At 35.1% G+C, this 17,435-nt stretch overlaps 4 protein-coding genes and 1 long non-coding RNA gene across 11 annotated transcripts in view; 2 read left to right on the forward strand and 3 right to left on the reverse strand.

Annotated features, from left to right (window-relative positions):
- Positions 1–3,725: 3,725 nt before the first annotated feature.
- On the reverse strand, positions 3,726–4,435 carry LOC136785744 (uncharacterized). The gene is made up of 3 exons (XR_010824703.1): positions 4,295–4,435; positions 4,078–4,203; positions 3,726–3,982 (listed from the first exon to the last, which is right to left on the reverse strand). It is a non-coding gene; the product is annotated as an uncharacterized lncRNA (long non-coding RNA).
- LOC136785743 (uncharacterized) lies at positions 4,400–5,383 on the forward strand. Of its 2 annotated transcripts, none has more exons than XM_066746987.1 (2): positions 4,400–4,540; positions 4,880–5,383. In XM_066746987.1, the coding sequence occupies exon 2, from the start codon at positions 4,883–4,885 to the stop codon at positions 5,303–5,305; it is 423 nt and encodes a 140-aa protein (XP_066603084.1). In that variant the 5' UTR covers positions 4,400–4,540; positions 4,880–4,882; the 3' UTR covers positions 5,306–5,383. The 2 variants fall into 2 exon arrangements, with proteins under 2 accessions (XP_066603084.1, XP_066603085.1); XM_066746988.1 differs by lacking the exon at positions 4,400–4,540 and adding an exon at positions 4,666–4,801.
- On the reverse strand, positions 5,382–7,056 carry arg (arginase). Of its 2 annotated transcripts, none has more exons than XM_066746986.1 (7): positions 6,749–7,056; positions 6,620–6,692; positions 6,354–6,559; positions 6,114–6,277; positions 5,934–6,049; positions 5,742–5,864; positions 5,382–5,645 (listed from the first exon to the last, which is right to left on the reverse strand). In XM_066746986.1, exons 1-7 carry the CDS (start codon positions 6,851–6,853, stop codon positions 5,599–5,601), a joined length of 834 nt encoding a protein of 277 aa, XP_066603083.1. In that variant the 5' UTR covers positions 6,854–7,056; the 3' UTR covers positions 5,382–5,598. The 2 variants fall into 2 exon arrangements, with proteins under 2 accessions (XP_066603083.1, XP_066603082.1); XM_066746985.1 differs by having other exon boundaries at positions 5,382–5,667.
- A 136-nt stretch (positions 7,057–7,192) lies between these two features.
- On the reverse strand, positions 7,193–10,184 carry LOC136785741 (fumarate hydratase, mitochondrial-like). 3 transcript variants are annotated; one of them, XM_066746982.1, is made up of 7 exons: positions 9,785–10,184; positions 9,001–9,129; positions 8,712–8,912; positions 8,353–8,635; positions 8,018–8,280; positions 7,557–7,946; positions 7,193–7,467 (listed from the first exon to the last, which is right to left on the reverse strand). In XM_066746982.1, exons 1-7 carry the CDS (start codon positions 9,899–9,901, stop codon positions 7,339–7,341), a joined length of 1,512 nt encoding a protein of 503 aa, XP_066603079.1. In that variant the 5' UTR covers positions 9,902–10,184; the 3' UTR covers positions 7,193–7,338. The 3 variants fall into 3 exon arrangements, with proteins under 3 accessions (XP_066603079.1, XP_066603080.1, XP_066603081.1); XM_066746983.1 differs by lacking the exon at positions 9,785–10,184 and adding an exon at positions 9,274–9,353; XM_066746984.1 differs by lacking the exon at positions 9,785–10,184 and having other exon boundaries at positions 8,990–9,129.
- Positions 10,185–10,871: 687 nt separating this feature from the next.
- Positions 10,872–17,435, forward strand: part of pnt (pointed) — a 63,594-nt gene continuing 57,030 nt past the window's right edge. For 2 of the 3 annotated variants that reach the window (XM_066725024.1, XM_066725026.1), the window contains exons 1-2: positions 10,872–11,241; positions 14,042–14,151. In XM_066725024.1, coding sequence (XP_066581121.1) covers positions 14,047–14,151 — 105 coding nt within the window. In that variant the 5' untranslated portion in view covers positions 10,872–11,241; positions 14,042–14,046. The remainder of the gene's footprint in view (positions 11,242–14,041; positions 14,152–17,435) is intronic. The other variant, XM_066725025.1, reaches the window with a different exon arrangement.

The raw sequence follows: 17,435 nt of genomic DNA on the forward strand, positions 1-17,435 counted from the left end.
CGGTTGATAATGATGGAGACTCGAAAGAAAATAATTTAAATCATTGATTATGAAAAAAGCAAAGTTAATTTGTGAATAAGCGACAAATTAATCGCCATCTTATCTTCTTCCGATAAATGTAATATGATCGTGTGAGGGTTGCTCGCAAGAGTGTTGTAAAATTGTATAAAACAAACCTGTAGACTAGATAAGTGAAAACATTTAAGAATGCAATATTTATCGTTTCTTGGACAAACGTCTTCGTTTTTTTATATATATATCTATTGATCTGTCTATAAATGACCGAAATTTCTAGTAAGGAAAGTATAGATTGATACGAATTGTGCTTTAATTTATTCAATTACGTGATTTTTCACGTACTTGTCACTTTCGGAATTGTGTTATATGTATAAATAATGAAATTAATGTGGCTGTTAATTGTAACAATTAATTTTTAGGATTTTTGCGCGTTAATCTTTTATTTATATCATCTATAGGTGAAAATTAATGACCCTCTAAATAGAAGACGTAATATGGACTAGTTTGTATCATTTAGGAAAATGCTGACCAAAATTCGTATCAAAATATTTTCTGTTGAAAATTTGGAAATGAGTAAAGTTGAGAAAAGATTAAGCGAAAATTGTAATAAAATTTTGGCATTTGAATATAAAATAATCTGACTGTTTAAAAAGAGTGACGTAAAATACACTCGAATCATGGCTATTTGTACAAAGAGACAAAGAAAAATTTCATCACAGGCGCTTCTAAAATTTTCTAAAAATTTGTACAATATTTTTCCACCGAGATCCATCGCCACAATTAAAAGAGAGAACAAAATAATTTGAAATAGAGAGAGGATACAAAAAATCCAGATTAACTATTATAATCGAATGGCATATGAGGACACAGCTCCAGGAATATTCATAATATCTGTACAATAATCGAAAATTCACTATGTATCTTAAAAATATTCCATATTTTCGTATGCACCGTTACCGCTCAAACTTACTTTACCGATTTAATTTTTTTGTATGAAGGTGACGTTCTTGTGCAAATTAAAACCAAATACGGGAAAAGGGTTTGAAATAATGACGGTTATATCAAAAGAATGGAAACGAAGAATTATGATAGAAAGATATTTTCGCTAAATCTAAGTTTTGGGAAGCCCTACTGTAATTTTTCGTGAAAGATTCCCAGTAAAGTCTCTTGAAAAATTTCTAGAATGGCATCCCTGGCTAGTAAAACGGATAAAAGTGAGAATTTATTTTTCATGGACAACGGGGATATAAAGATATTTTCGACTCGATCTGTAAAAGTGTGGCCGTAGCGAAACTGTAAAGGAAGATCATATAGTAACCGTAAAAAAAGAAGAAAAATATATTTTAACGTGAAGCGTTCACTGCCAAATTGTGATAAACAGAATCTCACCCTCTCAGGGGTGTGTTTTCTTTGCTTCTTATTGTGCATTGACCAACAAGAATGATTAAAAACCATATTGCATTACAATATATTTATAGTTATTTAAAGCGTATATTATATTATATACCGTATATATCATATGTAAAAAATATATCATATTTTACAATACATGATTGTTGAATATGAAATATAAAGAAAATGATATATAAAACATAGATCCTTATATTTTATAATATACTGTTACCAATGCGTCTTAAATTATAGCAAATTTTAACATTGTAATTTAAATTTTTACTGCAAATAGTCATAGCAAATCCATTCGACACAGTAATTATTAGCGACCACAATGCAACTATAGACGAAGAAAACCACTCCCTATTAAACGTAGCTTTTTAATTAACGATAACGATAACGAGAGAGTCGATATTTTTTAAACCGGAACGTTTTACCATTTAAGAAAATAGCGAGAAGTACCCAAATACAGATGGACCGCATTTAACACTCATCTTAATAAACATCTATTTAATATATAAATACATACATACATATATTTAATAAGTTTACGTGTACAGTGCCTTTGTAATCTTGACAAATTTCTCAAACCTTTAACTCTCTTGACACTGAAAACTTGCTCCATCTCCTACCGAGACAGACTTTTCATTCGCAATTTTTCGGTTCTCGAAAGATAAAGATAGGCGGTCCCACTTTCTTGTGAAATCTTTCTATCCTTACGGTGTAATTAATTAATCTACCAATTCATAACGATGTAATTAAGTCATCTTTGAGATACGTTGTAAAAGTGTACAGTTGAATCGAGCAATCTCTAAAAATTAGAGATTGCCTTTGTAGCTAGCCTTATTATCATTACTTTTATTATTATTATTATGGATCATTAATAATAATTGATCAAACATATTGTGTTTACCATGATAATGTAATATACAGTTAAACAGAAAATCATGTTTTGTTTTTTCCAAATCCTTTTCAACAGAAATTAACAATGAGGGGTTTTAACAGTAAATATAACTTAGGTTTCATATCTTTTAGTTTATTTTCTTCAATTTCTTACAAGTTACCATTTTAACGCTAAATTAGTTGAATTCTTGTAAGGTCATTTACTCGAATACTTTATTGAATGAAACTAGATTGACAAAATTGGAAGAAAAGGCAGATACAAATTTCATTTGTATAAAACACTGAAACTTGATAATCACAAAATAGTGTCATGACTCAAGTTTTAATATCAAAGAGGAAGATAAATATTTATTGTTTACATTTTTAAATAAACATTGGTATGAGCAGTTTTAAAATGTGTAAGCATCACGCAATCATAAATATAAATATAAAATTATTCTTGTTAGAATTAAATATGAAACAAAACTTTTCAATGGAAGAACTATATTTTTCCATAAAATTATATTATTAATTCAAATGGTTCTATCACTAGATACTTTTGCAAAAACAATATTTTTTCTATTTTCATGATCTAAAATTTAATCCCTACCATCCAAATAAATTATTATATTTTCTATATACACTTATATACAAATGATATGTACATGTTACTAGAAATTTCCCATTTGTTCAAAGAGATTAAAAATTAACTTGCTGATCAAAGTTATTAACAATTTTCTAGGGTTTTTGACAGTTTATTATCAGTGCTAAATTGATAATTCTCAATTTATAACTTATGCAGTTATATTGCTATTTATTACTTATATGTTTTTGCTTCTCAAGCAATACTAGTATTCATGCATTAGAATTTTTCCAATTCTAGTTCAATAGCAGCAAATTGAAAGAGCTGTAGCTACTTTAATATGGACTTTCCAAAACATTGATAGTACATTGTTACGCAAAGAGCAAAATTGGTTATGATTTTCTGGCTAGAGAAAACAATATAGTGATTAGCCATTATCGCATCTTACAGTATCACAATTTGAACTCCAGAGGACACAATTTCCAATGCCGCTATAACAAATTAGAAAGACAGCTGTAAGAAATACTAAACTACAAATAGTGCATGGCCTTTTGTCTAAAAAAAACCCTATTAAGTAAAGAGTCATGAACATGACATGAGTCTGTAGCAATGCTGGATTAACAGGCTTTGGTATAAGCAAGACAGGAATTAACCACTGTAGGCAATACATTATTTCTTCTATTTAGCTGAGCTTCAATAACTTTCAACTTTTTCAATTAAATTCAGCAAGATAACCTATAAGTATCAAAATCATATTAATTCCCTTTAGTTTGATCTCTTGATTAACTCAAAATAACTAACGTAAAATTCATGAAAAAGTTTTACTGTACCACAGAAACTGCACTAACCTTATTTCAAAAAACCATTGTCCTTTTTCCTTACTTTGAACTTCTTGTCTTATGACTTTAAAATCAACATTTTCAATTAATTTCACTTATAATCTGAGTTTTCAGAGATATATTGAGACATTAGTGTATCAACACTAAATGTTTCAGTAAACTTTTATATATAAATGAAATTGACTTAAATATTATTAGATATTTCGCGTATTACTTACACAAATTACTCAAATAGGTAATTTCTGTAATTAAATATACAGCAAAGTACCTTAAAAATCAATATTGCATGAAATTCATTAATTTATAACCTTAATTTATGAATTAATTGTTTAAGAGTACATGTATTATCTTCCTTCTACTAACCTTATTTCAAAGAATCACTTATGAATCTGTTCGTCTTTTGGTTTTACGACATTAAGCAAAATCCACAATTTCATTGTGTACTTATTATAAATTCTAAATTTATTTATCCATTACTGCATACTGTTCCTGTAATTTGTAATGATCAGCTTGCATTATATACATTAATTATTTTACATGCTTATTTCGCAATTTCTTTAAATGGTAAAAATTCTGTTACCCCTTCTCTTACTGCTTTTATATATGTATACACTAACTGCCCCTTGTGGTCACTGGTCTGTGGATTGTGCCGATTGTAGATCTGGTTCTATTTTTAATTGTTCCAATTGGATTTTAGCCGTCTACGACGGTACCTTAAAATTTTTGTAACATTTAATTACTGATGTAAAATAAATGACCTAAACCCAATCTAATGTGAGGAAAGTAGGAGAACTGAGAGTTGAAACTAGAATTAAATACATGAGTGGTGAGTTTAGTGTTTAATCATGGCGACAGAACATTGGAGATAGCAAGCAATAGCATAATAGCATAGCATATATTTTTTTTAAACATGCTAAAAGTTAAAAATTACTTTGTATGTATATTACCTATGGATTTATATCTTTAAAATCGTATTGAGTAAATGAATAAAATATATTAATAAAAATGTCGAATTCATTCATTTAAATAAAGTTAAAAAATGAATGCACGTCACAGTGCAATGTTATTTAAAAATGGCGAATGACAAGTATAGGGAATCTGATTCATTTATATTTTTTAAAATAATAATTTTATTGTGCAGTAACACTGAGAAAACCTATTCTAGGAAATGCCTTCAATCAGGAGTTTGGTAAAAGTTGCTGGTGTTATTGGTTTGGTAGGCTCCAGTAGTGTTCTATTGTCAAATTATTATATGCAAAAAAAGATTTGTAGTACACCAGTGTTTAAAGAAGTGGTGACTACTACATTGAATAATCCTCATATAACAAAAATCTTGGGAGAACCTATAACAATGAAAAAAATTGATATTTATAATAAAGAAGCTTATAATACAGATGGAACATATACCTGGATGACAATACCTTTAAAAGGGACTAAAGGAAAAGGGGATCTACGTTTTTGGGTATTGTCGGATGATGATATTGATATCCCATTATCAGAGAAGATAGTTAGGATAGAACTTAGTGTAAATCATATGCCAGGTAAAAAACTAGTTATTAAAAATAAGATGAAAAAATCTAATGAATCCTAAGAACAATGAAAAATTTAATTGCATTTATATTGGGGTTTAAAAAATATCTATGTAAGAAAAATAAATTTGTTGTATGTATATCTTATCTTATTTATTAACAATGTAGATAACTAAAAATTTACAAAATTATTTAAATGTTTGTAAAGGCATATCAGTTATTCCTTTTGGAACTTTTAAACCTCGTCTTGTATATCCTAAAGCAGCTTGGATTATGTGTATACCAGCATCCACTGTTAATTTGACATCGCCTGTACTTCCAATTTCAGGATTAATTTCAACCAAGTCAATAGCATTTAGTCTGTTGGTTCTATATATTTCTTCCATAAGATGAACTGCTTCTCTTAAAGATAATCCACCCCTAACTATGTAAATTCATATAATTGAAAATAATTGAGAAATAAGATGATTCATTCACAAAGCTTAAATTAATACTTACCTGGAGTACCAGTGCTAGGTGCTTCTAGTGGGTCCAAAGAATCAATGTCAAAACTAACATGCAAAGATTTTGTATTATCTGGATCTATTTTACTAAGAGCCATATAAACTACATCATGAATACCTAAAAAGAAAACCTTTTAGTTTCATTTTAAAATTTCTAAAAGTTTGAACTATCTGCTTTAAAAATCACCATATCTTTCCACATCTTCCATGCCAAATGCAGTAATACCAAATTTCTCAATGACCAATCTTTCATATCGATCAACTGATCTAAGTCCAATGTAAGCTACGTTACGGATAGAAAGCCTACAATTGTACAATAGGTTTAAGATACATTAAAAAAATAGATATCTTTAAAATTTAATACTACATTGGTTGTTGCCAATCCATTCCTGGTAAATGGGGCCAATAATCAGCCAGCTCTGAAGTCAAAAGAGCTACTGGCATTCCATGAACATTACCACTCTCACTTGTCTTATTGGTATTTAAATCTGCATGAGCATCGACCCACAAAACTGCGACATCACCCTTTGCCTATGTAAGATTAGCGCAATTTCTATATTTAATTGAAAGACGAACTATGTTTTACTGTGGAAAAATGTTCCGATACCTTAACATGGCCGTCGATTGTTCCAATACCCAAGCTATGATCGCCACCGATCGTTAAAGCTCTTCTGCCATCATTCAATACTTGCTGAATTTGTTCAGATAAGCGATTGGTACATGCAGCAACGTGACTCAAATGCTCCATATTGCTAACACCATTAATATTACTCTCCCTGTATAGTATGTCTCCATAATCCTTTACATCCAAACCTTTCAAGCGATGAGAGCTTAATGCTGATATTTAAAAAAAATAGAGATCTAAATGCTCACCGAGAGATTCAAGTTCTTTTATAAGTCCAGCCGATCTAATTGCTTTAGGGCCTTGAGCGACACCTTTTTTCTTCTATTAAAACATATTATTTTAAAAGGTAACTTAGTTAGATATAAGTTTTTAATTACCTGGCCTTTTTCAAACGGTACACCGATTACCCCGACTTTCACATAATAACGTATAGGGATTTTTTCACTCAACTTCGCAAATACCCAACGAAGTGGTGTAAACATCTCGCTACTTGCTATTCACTGCGTATTGTGTTGTTCCATGCAGAGCTGAAATTATATTTTGACCTATAGCCCTAATTCTGATATCCCCCCAACTTAACTACGACAGACTTGTTTGTCAAAATGTTGAAAGCACCAATTTTTATCTGTAATGATTTATTATTCCCTATATTATATATATATATATATATATATATCATTTATCATCTTCTATCTGCTTTCTAAGATTTTCTTGTTCAAAGAAAAGAGAAATATATCTGTTAGATATTTAACCTGAAATGACTCTGAACCTTATTATCTTATATTGTTACGACGATAAAAAGATAAACACAGACTCGATACTTAATCGTGTCTTTATATATTTTTCAAATGATGATTTGTACATAGCAAACAGATCACTATGCAAATGAATTATTTTTTATTAATTTTTGTGAAGTAATATACTTCATTTTTTAATTAATCACTCTATTCATTGAAAACTTTCCTCTTCATTTTGGTCCAAGCATCTGCTCGGGTTTCACCCAACTGTCGAACTGCTCGGAGGTCAGGCCGTTCTTCAAAGCTGATTCTTTCAGTGTAAGTTTTTCCTTATGAGCCTGTTTGGCAATAGCAGCAGCCTAAAGAAGAAGTAATATACGATTTATTTATTTTATTTGTATTGCAAATTTTAATTCTGACAACAATGTTACGAAAAAAAAGTATTTACCTTATCGTAGCCGATGTGCGGATTCAGCGCGGTGACCAGCATCAAACTTTCATTCATAATTTTCTTAATGTTGTCTACGTTGGGCTGAATACCAACAACGCAGTTTTTGGTAAATGCAGCACTCGCATCACCGAGAAGTCTCGCGGACCTCAATACATTGGCTACGATTACCGGTTTGAATACGTTCAACTCAAAGTGCCCATTACTGCCTCCAACAGTCGTTGCTACATGATTTCCCATAACCTGTGCGCAAACCATCGTGATGGCTTCACACTGCGTTGGATTCACTTTTCCTGGCATTATAGAGCTGCCTGGTTCATTTTCCGGCAAAGACAATTCTCCCAAACCGCAACGCGGACCGCTTCCTAAAAATCTAATGTCGTTGGCAATCTGTAAAGAAAAAATAGCAAAAATTATTTAAATGAATTTTCACTGCTTTGTCCATATTTAGATTTTGTTACCTTCATAATGGACACAGCTATAGTGTTGAGCGCACCATGAACTTCTACTAGCGCATCATGGGCAGCTAAAGCTTCAAATTTGTTTGGAGCGGTAACAAAGGGCAATCCGGTCAGTTGAGCAATTCTAGCAGCTGTTTTTTCTGCAAAACCTTTACGCGTGTTAAGGCCAGTTCCCACAGCAGTACCTCCGAGTGCCAACTGATACAATCTCGGCAAAGTGTCTTTTACTCTTTTTATTCCATACTCCACTTGAGTTGCATATGCTAAAAGGTTAAACAAATTAATTAAAATAAAGTTTCGTTTGAAAAAATATGTATGGTCTAAGTATAAGGGACCTGAAAATTCCTGCCCCAGTGTCAATGGTACAGCATCTTGAGTATGTGTCCTTCCAATTTTTATAATATCTTTCCATTGCTCTGCTTTTTCGTTCAAAGCCTTGTGGAGGCCTTCCAAGCCAGGAATTAAAATTCTGTTGACTTCCAAAGCTACAGCTATATGCATGGCAGTGGGAAATGTGTCGTTACTGCTCTGCGACATATTTACATGATCATTAGGATGAACTGGCTTCTTTGAGCCTAATTCTCCTCCCAAAAGTTCTATTGCCCTGTTAGATATCACCTGCAAGTTTAAGTTCTCAATAAGTTTCCCTACAAGTGAAACGGATAATTTAATCAAATTTAATATATGTTCATACCTCATTTGTGTTCATGTTTGTTTGGGTACCAGAGCCAGTTTGCCAGATAACCAAAGGGAAGTGGTCTTGGTAGAGTTTACCACTGATAACATCATCTGCAGCTTTGCTGATGGCATCTGCAATTTTTGCATCAAGACCAAATTCCTTGTTTACTTCTGCTGCAGCTTTCTTTAATATTCCCATAGCCACTATTACTCTGTACTAAAAAGAAATCAAGACTTTAAAACAAAGAAATCACAAATTATAATAAAGTAAGTTCCGAAAGTAATTTATAGTACCACTATCTTACAGGCATACGTTCAGATGAATCTCCAATAGGAAAATTTATCACAGATCTAAGAGTTTGAGCCCCATAATATTTGTCGCAAGGTACCTTTAGCTCTCCAAAAGTATCTCTTTCCACTCGATGATCAATTTCCTAAAAATAACAAAACTACATAAATTATAAAATAGAAAATTATCTTCCAAAAATGTAATATAAATTATTTCAAAGAAAGAAAGAGAGAAAGAGAGAGAGAGAGAGAGAGAGGAGCAAAATATTTAAAATAAAAAATTAAATAACCATGATGAAAACTTTCAGTGAGTTTTAAAGAATGAGATAATACAAGAGAATGACCGTTCAGAATGAAAGACAAACACGAGACTGTATCACAAAATGTTATACTCTGCTATATGGATGCATGAATGTGTGAGAATACATAAATCAAGAATATCTTGTTACTTACCAAGGTCAACAGATAGGTGAAAGGAATAACCATTTTCAAGTTGAAAAATATGTGTAGGAATAGATTATACCATATTATATTTTAATTAAATGGTTGATAAAAACTGAATTTACGGTTAAATTAGTTTTTAAAGATTTTAAAAGAAATTAATCAGATTAAATAAAATGAAACTAATTTTTAAAGACTAGTAAGTGATTATGTAAATGGCAAAATGAAGCAAATTGAATTATATTTTTCTAAAGGAAACAAGAGAGAAAAACAATATCATCTACACAAATATGTCTTCAGACATACTTTATATTCTAAATTATTTAATTCTTGTTTAATATATTTGTTTCTTTTATGTACCTTGCACCTGCAAACTGATGTAGCCACGGACATTTTAATTGTATACGATACGGATGATTTTTTCAAAAATTGAAGACCGCATCGAGCGGTATGGCATCTCCAGATATTTAACGACATACTTGTTTTCAATATTGTTTATAACGTTATATTAATATATTGCTTGAGTTGTCAAGCATATAATTTAATCCGAGAGAAACTCTCTAGGGTAAGTGATCGGTGACGAGGTCTATAGAAAGTTTGTGACGAGATCGATGCATATATATGTATAAAATACAAAAATATAACAAAATTAGCAAAATTCCAACCAATGCAAAATTTCTTTAAAAAAAAGTAATTGTATTTATAGATTATGCATAAACAATTATTAAAAATTCTGATCAGACCAATAAAATGGCTATACAAATCATTGACAGAAAAACTGGATTAGTCTCCAACGGACCAATAAGATGTCAGAACTGTGAAAGCGCAGGCAGAGTGAGATTACTTAAATAGGGAACTGCACTGATGCCGTAATTGGCGTTTAGTAGTCGAATACAATCATGTATCCTACATAAATCTGCGTTTGTAGTCAGTGCGTGTATCCCTTTCCAATCGTACTTTCGACCCTAAAAACGCTAGTTCTGGCAACATTAGGCGATAGTGGAAACCGGCTTTTCGTAGCCAATAACATAACAGGCATTACGGTGATACGACCAATCAGAGTTAAGTTGATGTAATTGACGGTCGGTAAGTGACGCGAGTGGAAGAAAAAAGAAAACTGGTCGCGCGCGCACTTCTAAAATGCATGTTCTGAATAATGCTCAATTTTATCGTTTAATTTAAAAAAAGTATTTATCCATCTGTAATTAGCATCTCTAATGGAATATGAAATAATATTAAAGGCGGTGTAGGGAATGTTGAATGAGGCAGTTGGTCAGGTAAGCCGATGTAAATTGTATGATGGAGGGATGACGTAAGGCTCATGCAGAACGAACGGTAAGGACCAATCGGAGCGGTTACTGGTGAAGAACCGATGTGATTGGCTGAAAGAGAATGGTCACGAGGAGAATACCTCTCCCTCTGTAGTTTCATTCATGAACGTTGGTTGTTGAGAGAGAGATTCCTAAGAACTAAGTTCTGACGAAGACGGAAAACTGTGGGAACTTGTGGTCCGGAGTCCGGGGGTACGCAAGCAGACAGTGCAGGCGCAGAACAGGCACCATCGCACCACACCAGGCCAGCACACAGCCTCAGCTATAATATATAATATATATTTCTCTTTTTCTATTCGCTATCGTTTACCAAGTATACACTTGTATACGGGTAAGTCGCGAGCCGCGTCAGTGCTGCCGATGTGCGTGCGCCTCGCAGTTCTACACGTGATTCTTGTTTTGTGTTCAGTTTTCATTTGGTGTTTTACGTGTATTATTTTCTTTCATCCGATCACTAACGATCCAGGCTCTCGCTCGAAGAAACAGGTAAAAAATCTACCATCTTATATTTCGACTGTCGTGAAGAAGCAACCGTGATCAGTTTTGCTTGTTCGCGCACGTATTCTATGGACAAGTTCTAAATTTGAACTTGCGCTATTCGTACCCTTCCATTGAAAATCATATTGTCAAACACGAACGTGCCAAGTAGAACTTACGAAATCATAAAATATAATGCCGTAAGAAAAAGACTCCTACGCGTTAAGACCTATATTTGTTTTGACGGAGGTGTTTCCTGGCTACTTAACATCCCACGAACGATTGTAATACTATAATAATGTGAGTCAAGATGATCTTAAAAAATAGTTTTAATCTCACAGATTCTTTTATTCGGCGATCTACTGCGTGCAAGTTGATACAATGTTGCGTGTTATTAATTGCCAGTATCTGATATCTAAAAACTATAAACTGTATCTCATGCTTCATACCGATTCAATATTTCTGTAATGTAAATATATCTCGAACTCCTTCGCACTTGGCGAGTTCGATCTCTGTTGCCACTCATTGAAATTTCATTTTTAAAACAGCAGGTATGTAATTCGATCGTATTGCTGATAACTGGAGATTCTTGACTTGGTTTTGAAGGAAAATACGAGATATCGAGAATTCGAAATAAAATCTGACACTCGTACGAAATCGCGAGTCGCCAAATGCGCATTTCACATTCGATTTCACACGGTGAGGTAGACGGAATTTTTGTGTAAACAGCTGCATGACATATTTATCGTCGTTTCATATTCGACAATCAAGATTGACGTTCGAAATTACAGTCGAGTGTAATAAACAATTAGCACTGAATTGTGCGATAAAGATTCGGAAGAAGGGCGTTTGTTGGATGGGAGGAGATAATAATTTGAAAATTGAGAAGAGAAGCGGAGGACGGTGAATGGGTGAATGGACGAGGAAGGATTAGAAGAGTGAGCGAGTGAGTGAAATGAATGAGAATGAGAAAGAGAAAGAGAACGAGAGAGAGAGAGAGAGAGAGAGAGAGAGAGAGAGAGAGAGAGAGAGAACTGAGAGGATGATGGCTTGGCAACGTCGCGACCTGCCATATTTGAGTGTCGTTGGTGTTAAAGAAGCGAATATAAAGGGACAGGAGAGGCTAGAATGACAAAGGACAAAAGACAAAGACAGGTCCTGTGACTATCCGGCTGGAACCTGCCGATCTCCCTCTTCTTTTCGTCCAATAAATCCTTGATTACGAATCTTTCTCAAAAAGCCCTACATTCTATTAACCTAATCCGACACAATTTTTATTATCTATATATACTGTATACATTGCATTACTTGTTAAATTTCGTTGAAGCGTTCGAAGAAAAGTAACGAAAATACTGGGTGTACGATGTTGCAGCATCTTTGAGGTCGCTTACCCAAGTGCTGGAAGATTTTTCTCTGGACAGCCCCCCTATTGTTTCAACTTTAGCCCGGTCTTCTTCTCTTGCTCTAGTGATGCGGGCATTGCGGGCTTGAGAGACCGATTCTGACGGCGGGGGCGCGTCCAACGCCATTGAATCGTACGTCGAATTACGACAAACCGAACCACAAACCATATGCAACGATGCTTATGAATTCTTGTCAATTATCCTTTGAAATTTAATCCTGCAAATATAAATGCCCCAAACATAACAAAAGCTTCAAGTTAGATAAGCAAAGCAGTGAGGGGAATCACTGGTTTATCTTGTAGCGTCACCGATAACAATTCACACACGGTATAGATAACCTATACCTACTTTAGAGTATACTTGGTATAAAAATTTAAGCTGTTATTGCCGAAATTAATTAATAAATAAGATTGGCCCAATTGATTGGTTTGGAGCGATATAGCGAGTGTAATAAGATTAATAATGAATAATTGTATATCGAATGAATAATCGACTCGTCCCTGCTGCTGTTTTCTTTCGTTAAAAGCAAATGAGGACGAATGCTTGAAAGAGTCGTGTCAATTAGGACTTGTTCGGCGGTGCGCGCTCGCTTTTAATTAAAAGTGTGAGGTCGTGCGTCGAAATGCGTTCGCAACTTGCGTATTACGGATAGAAATGGCGTAGCATCTGGTAGGTCGGGAAAGGGGTTGCTTCCCCCTTTAATTGAATTTTTGGTCTGAGAGTGAAAAAAAATGTCTTGGACGAAGAAGGCCAAGTTTTAGTGTTGTAGGAGGTTCTCGAACTCTGCTTTCTACGAAGATCAGGTTACCCTGACGAAGGAGAGTCTGAACGACAGATGGTAGGTGGAAAAGTGTCCGGGTCCTGAACTGAACTGAACGCAGCGTCGACTCTCACGGCTCTTTAGGCCCACCAGAAACCTGCAACCAATATCTCTCTCTCTCTCTCTCTCTCTCTCCCACATTCTAACACATGTACACCCTCTTTTGTTTATATACAGGGTGTCCGGTTAACTTTTGCGAATTTGATAAATTCATATAGATAGAATAAACATAAAAACAAAAGTCTTATATCATTTTGTTATATAACCCTTAATTACAAAGTTATTAGTAATTAAAAATTCCTTACTCTCTTAAACTCACTATTATAACTTGTACGGCCTAAGCAGTGTCTGGCTAATTGGACAAGCTCGTTGAATGATTCCACCAATAGGTAGCCTCTGAAGAAATAATTTTCAATGCTTGATAACTTTTTAACGAAGGATCGCATAAAAAAGTGATATTAGAACTTTATTCTTAAAATCTTTTGCTCTATAAGAATCTATTAGTTTTGCAAAAGTCGATCGGGCACTCTGTATACATATAGGTTATAAATGACACAAATAACAGCTTGTTTTCTTTTGTTTCCAGTCAGGATGGATATGGAATCCCTGTATGATTACGGGGACGAGGATCAAGACTTTTACGAGGAGAGCCCCAATACGAGAAAAGGATATCCAATCGACCACAGATCCATTAAAGTAAGTTGGCGAATTTTGGATTCGGTTGATTCGTTGCTACGGAGGAAAGTATGATAGGGCGAGAGGATTGAATGACTGGCACAGCACAGTCAAGGCAGTCAGGCAGGCCAGTGTCGAAGAAGCAGGCAGGCAACAATTCGCTCGGTTCTTCTCCTCTTTGCTTCATGAATGAACGTGAAACCGCCGAGCGCGCGCGCCAGCACATTCTGCTTTGCCTCGCCAACTCCCAGTGGTTCTCATCCCCATCGTACATTTTTGTCCATGCTTCGCAGAGCTCACGTTGGCCACTCGCTTAAACGCTCTTTACTCTCCCTCGCGAGAGTTCGTTTCTCGAGCAAGAAAGTGTCTAAACTATATGGACTAGAAGAGAAGAATTTTTAACTCGAAGAGTGTGGAGGAAACACAGAAGGAAAGTCCTCGAGGAGAGAGTAAGAGAGGAGAAGAGGAATTTTGAAAAGGCAATAAGGTTGAGCTAATTGGAAAAATGGCGTGGGAGAGATGTCGAAAGGACCATGGGAGCAGCTTGGGTAGAGTATGCTGAATGCTGGATGGAAGGAGGTCGTTGTGAGAAAAATGTGTTGAAAGAGGATGGAAAGCTCGAAAAGGGCAGTGCATCGGCAAGTGTGTGACGTGGCTGGCTGCTGGGCAGCGGTGCATGCGACCAGAACGAGCAACGCATGCAGAAGGGATGCTATTTCTGGCCCACCCTCCTCTATCCCCAATATATTCCAATCCTCTCCTTTCTCTCTGCAAACACATAATTTTCAATCTTCCATTTGCTTTAAAGCACCTGAAACTTTTCAGCTCGGATAATATCTTTATTATTATTATTCAACGAGATACTCTCTTTGCATGCAGAGTAGATAATCTCTCCTTCAATTAGACCAGAATATTGTAGTAATGCGGAAAACATAGTTCCAACTTATCGCGTATATCCATGATACACGTGGGTTGCTTGTGGATAAACATTTTGATAAAAAATCTTCGATTCTCAATTTACTTCGAATCACCCAAACTTTAATTCCCTCTAAAGAATCTCAAACTTTCGAGGCAAGGCATCTTCTTATGTTATTATATATTCAAGGATGCACTTGTGCATAGAAAAGATAATCTCGTTTCCAATCAAAGCAGAATATTGTAAGAAATATTGAAAATACCATTTTTAACTTTTTGCGTAGGTCTGTGATACACGTGGGTTGTCTTGTTTACACAAATATTTTTTTAACTCTATAAAGAGTGATTCGGAGGAGTGCAGGAATAGGAATTGAAGCAAATAATCCATGCAGCTCTATACATATCGTGCTTTAATAGCAGAGACTGGAGAAGATGGGAAAAATTCAATTAAAGGTCGGATAGGATTTTTTAAAAACATGTTTGGCCTAATATCAGTTTACCTTTCTGCTGTAGACAAAGCGTTTCTGTTCTAAGAGAAAGCAAATCGAATTTGCTTGCCTCGTACAGAGGAAGTTCCTCGTTTAAAGTTTCAGTAGCTCTTTTTCTTCCCAGCAAAACTGAATTTATGCCTGTTCTCCTCATGAATTTTTCTCCCTTTCAACAACAAATTTAAGCAGCCTCCATTTCCCAGCAAATTCAATTTTCCTTCCCATTTTCACATGCAGCTTGACTGTCTATCGTAGTTTTGAAGCGAACCCTCCGCAATGGAGTTGTCCAAGTTGACGAACGTGTGGATATTGGTTGGCAATGGCGCTGAATAATTATAATGAAAGATCGCACGAGGTCATCTTAGCGATAACTTGGAAGCCCCGGTGTCTTCTTCGCTTTCCTCTATTTCCAACCAGCGGAGAGATAGCAGCTGCACACAAAGTAATTGAGAGTCTGGAAATTATAATATAATTGGGATGACGAGTACGACTCTGAGAAAGGATAGAATAATTACCTTTGTTGCGCGTGCATGCGGGGCGAGAGAATACGTGGAAGTTTGCCCAATTTCTGTCGAGTCGCGTTCAAAGCGAGCGCGAGGAGGAAACGGAAGTTCCACGCCCAGCTATTCTCCATCGTAGAGCACGATTGATCTCTAATCGTCCCTTTATCAACGATTCCCATTCTAATTGCGACAAACCAACCTTGACTAATCTCCTCTCATCTGATTTATAGCGCGACGTTGAAATCAAGAATTATGGATGAGACTAGCCCGATCGACCAGATTTCTTCAACGTCTGCTTCCGAGGAGGAAATTTGAGGAGGAAAAGAAAGAAGCGCTGTGGTTCGAGATATATAGTACATACATACATGGTGTAATGGGGACAAAGAACGAGATGAAGGAACGCATTCGAGATTATTGCGAATTATATCTGAAAATAGCGTACGGAGTATCGATTATATCGAGTGACCCGAGCAGCTACCTCGGAGAGAGACTGTTAAAATCTCGATGAACCGTGCACGAAATTGGACGTTCGTTCTCTCAGTCGTCGAGACTTCAATATCTTATTAGAATCTATTTTTCCCAGCTTTATAGACACTCTGTTTATTCTAATTTCATCTCAACTGCAAACCGCCACTTGTCGCTCTTCATTTGATCACTGAGAATCGATTTGCAGCTCCAAAATTATTCATGGCTTTCTATTAATTGGTAAAAAAAGAATAGGAAGGAAGCTCGAACAAGATTTCATTAACTTTCATCCTTTATCACTTTTGTTCTGGATTTATGGTTAACATTTTGGTGCAAGTTTTACTTGACCGAAGGATTGTTCCTGCATGCATCTTGTGGCCAGTTATGATCTCAAAAATAGAATTCTAGGAGAATTACTCGTATCGCGCTTCATTCGGTCAGGAAAAATCAATCTGTGTCTTTCAGACTGTCCATAAATTCGTTTAAAGGATTAAAGATGAAAACTTGGAAAAACTTGATCGACTCTGTTTTGGCCATGTTTGTTCCGGGCTACCATGATGGATATCGGGTTGAACTTGTAGTAGCCTAAAGTGTATACAATTTATACTTGGCTACAGGATTGTTTCTGCATGTTGTACCCTGCTCTGACGTCAAAAATAGATTTCCAGGGGGCCGTCGCGTATTCTCAGTAATGGTCCTTTCAGACATGTAAATCTATTCGGTCCACGCAGTAGTAGGTGGAACTTTCAGGAATATAAACTCTTCGTGCGAGTCAAATTTCTTAGGCTAGAGAGAAAGAGATAGGTAAAACGAGGAGAGGAGGGGGGGGGGGGGGTGGACCAATTAATAAGTTGGAAACTAAGAATGAATATCGACCAGGGCGAGCATTATGATTGAGAATGGTCGTCGAGGCGTTAATGGCTGTTCTCGCCGG

This window comes from Prorops nasuta, unplaced genomic scaffold, assembly GCF_024137725.1.
Source record: "Prorops nasuta isolate Cenicafe-Biocafe unplaced genomic scaffold, Cenicafe_Pnas_1.2 PNAS00003, whole genome shotgun sequence".
Classification (NCBI taxonomy): Eukaryota; Metazoa; Arthropoda; class Insecta; order Hymenoptera; family Bethylidae; genus Prorops; species Prorops nasuta.

Excerpts from the sequence above, each read along its gene's own strand:
- arg (XM_066746985.1), bottom strand. The coding sequence starts at position 6,853 with ATGTTTACACCACTTCGTTGGGTATTTGCGAAGTTGAGTGAAAAAATC. Across the intron at positions 6,560-6,619 it reads AAAAGAACTTGAATCTCTCG|GTTTGGATGTAAAGGATTAT; the intron begins GTGAGCATTTAG and ends ATCGCTTGAAAG. Across the intron at positions 6,050-6,113 it reads ATGGATTGGCAACAACCAAT|GCTTTCTATCCGTAACGTAG; the intron begins GTAGTATTAAAT and ends GTACAATTGTAG.
- LOC136785743 (XM_066746987.1), top strand. The coding sequence starts at position 4,883 with ATGCCTTCAATCAGGAGTTTGGTAAAAGTTGCTGGTGTTATTGGTTTG.
- LOC136785741 (XM_066746982.1), bottom strand. The coding sequence starts at position 9,901 with ATGTCGTTAAATATCTGGAGATGCCATACCGCTCGATGCGGTCTTCAA. Across the intron at positions 9,130-9,784 it reads CATCAGTTTGCAGGTGCAAG|GAAATTGATCATCGAGTGGA; the intron begins GTACATAAAAGA and ends TGTTATTTTTAG. Across the intron at positions 8,281-8,352 it reads ACTGGGGCAGGAATTTTCAG|CATATGCAACTCAAGTGGAG; the intron begins GTCCCTTATACT and ends TTAACCTTTTAG.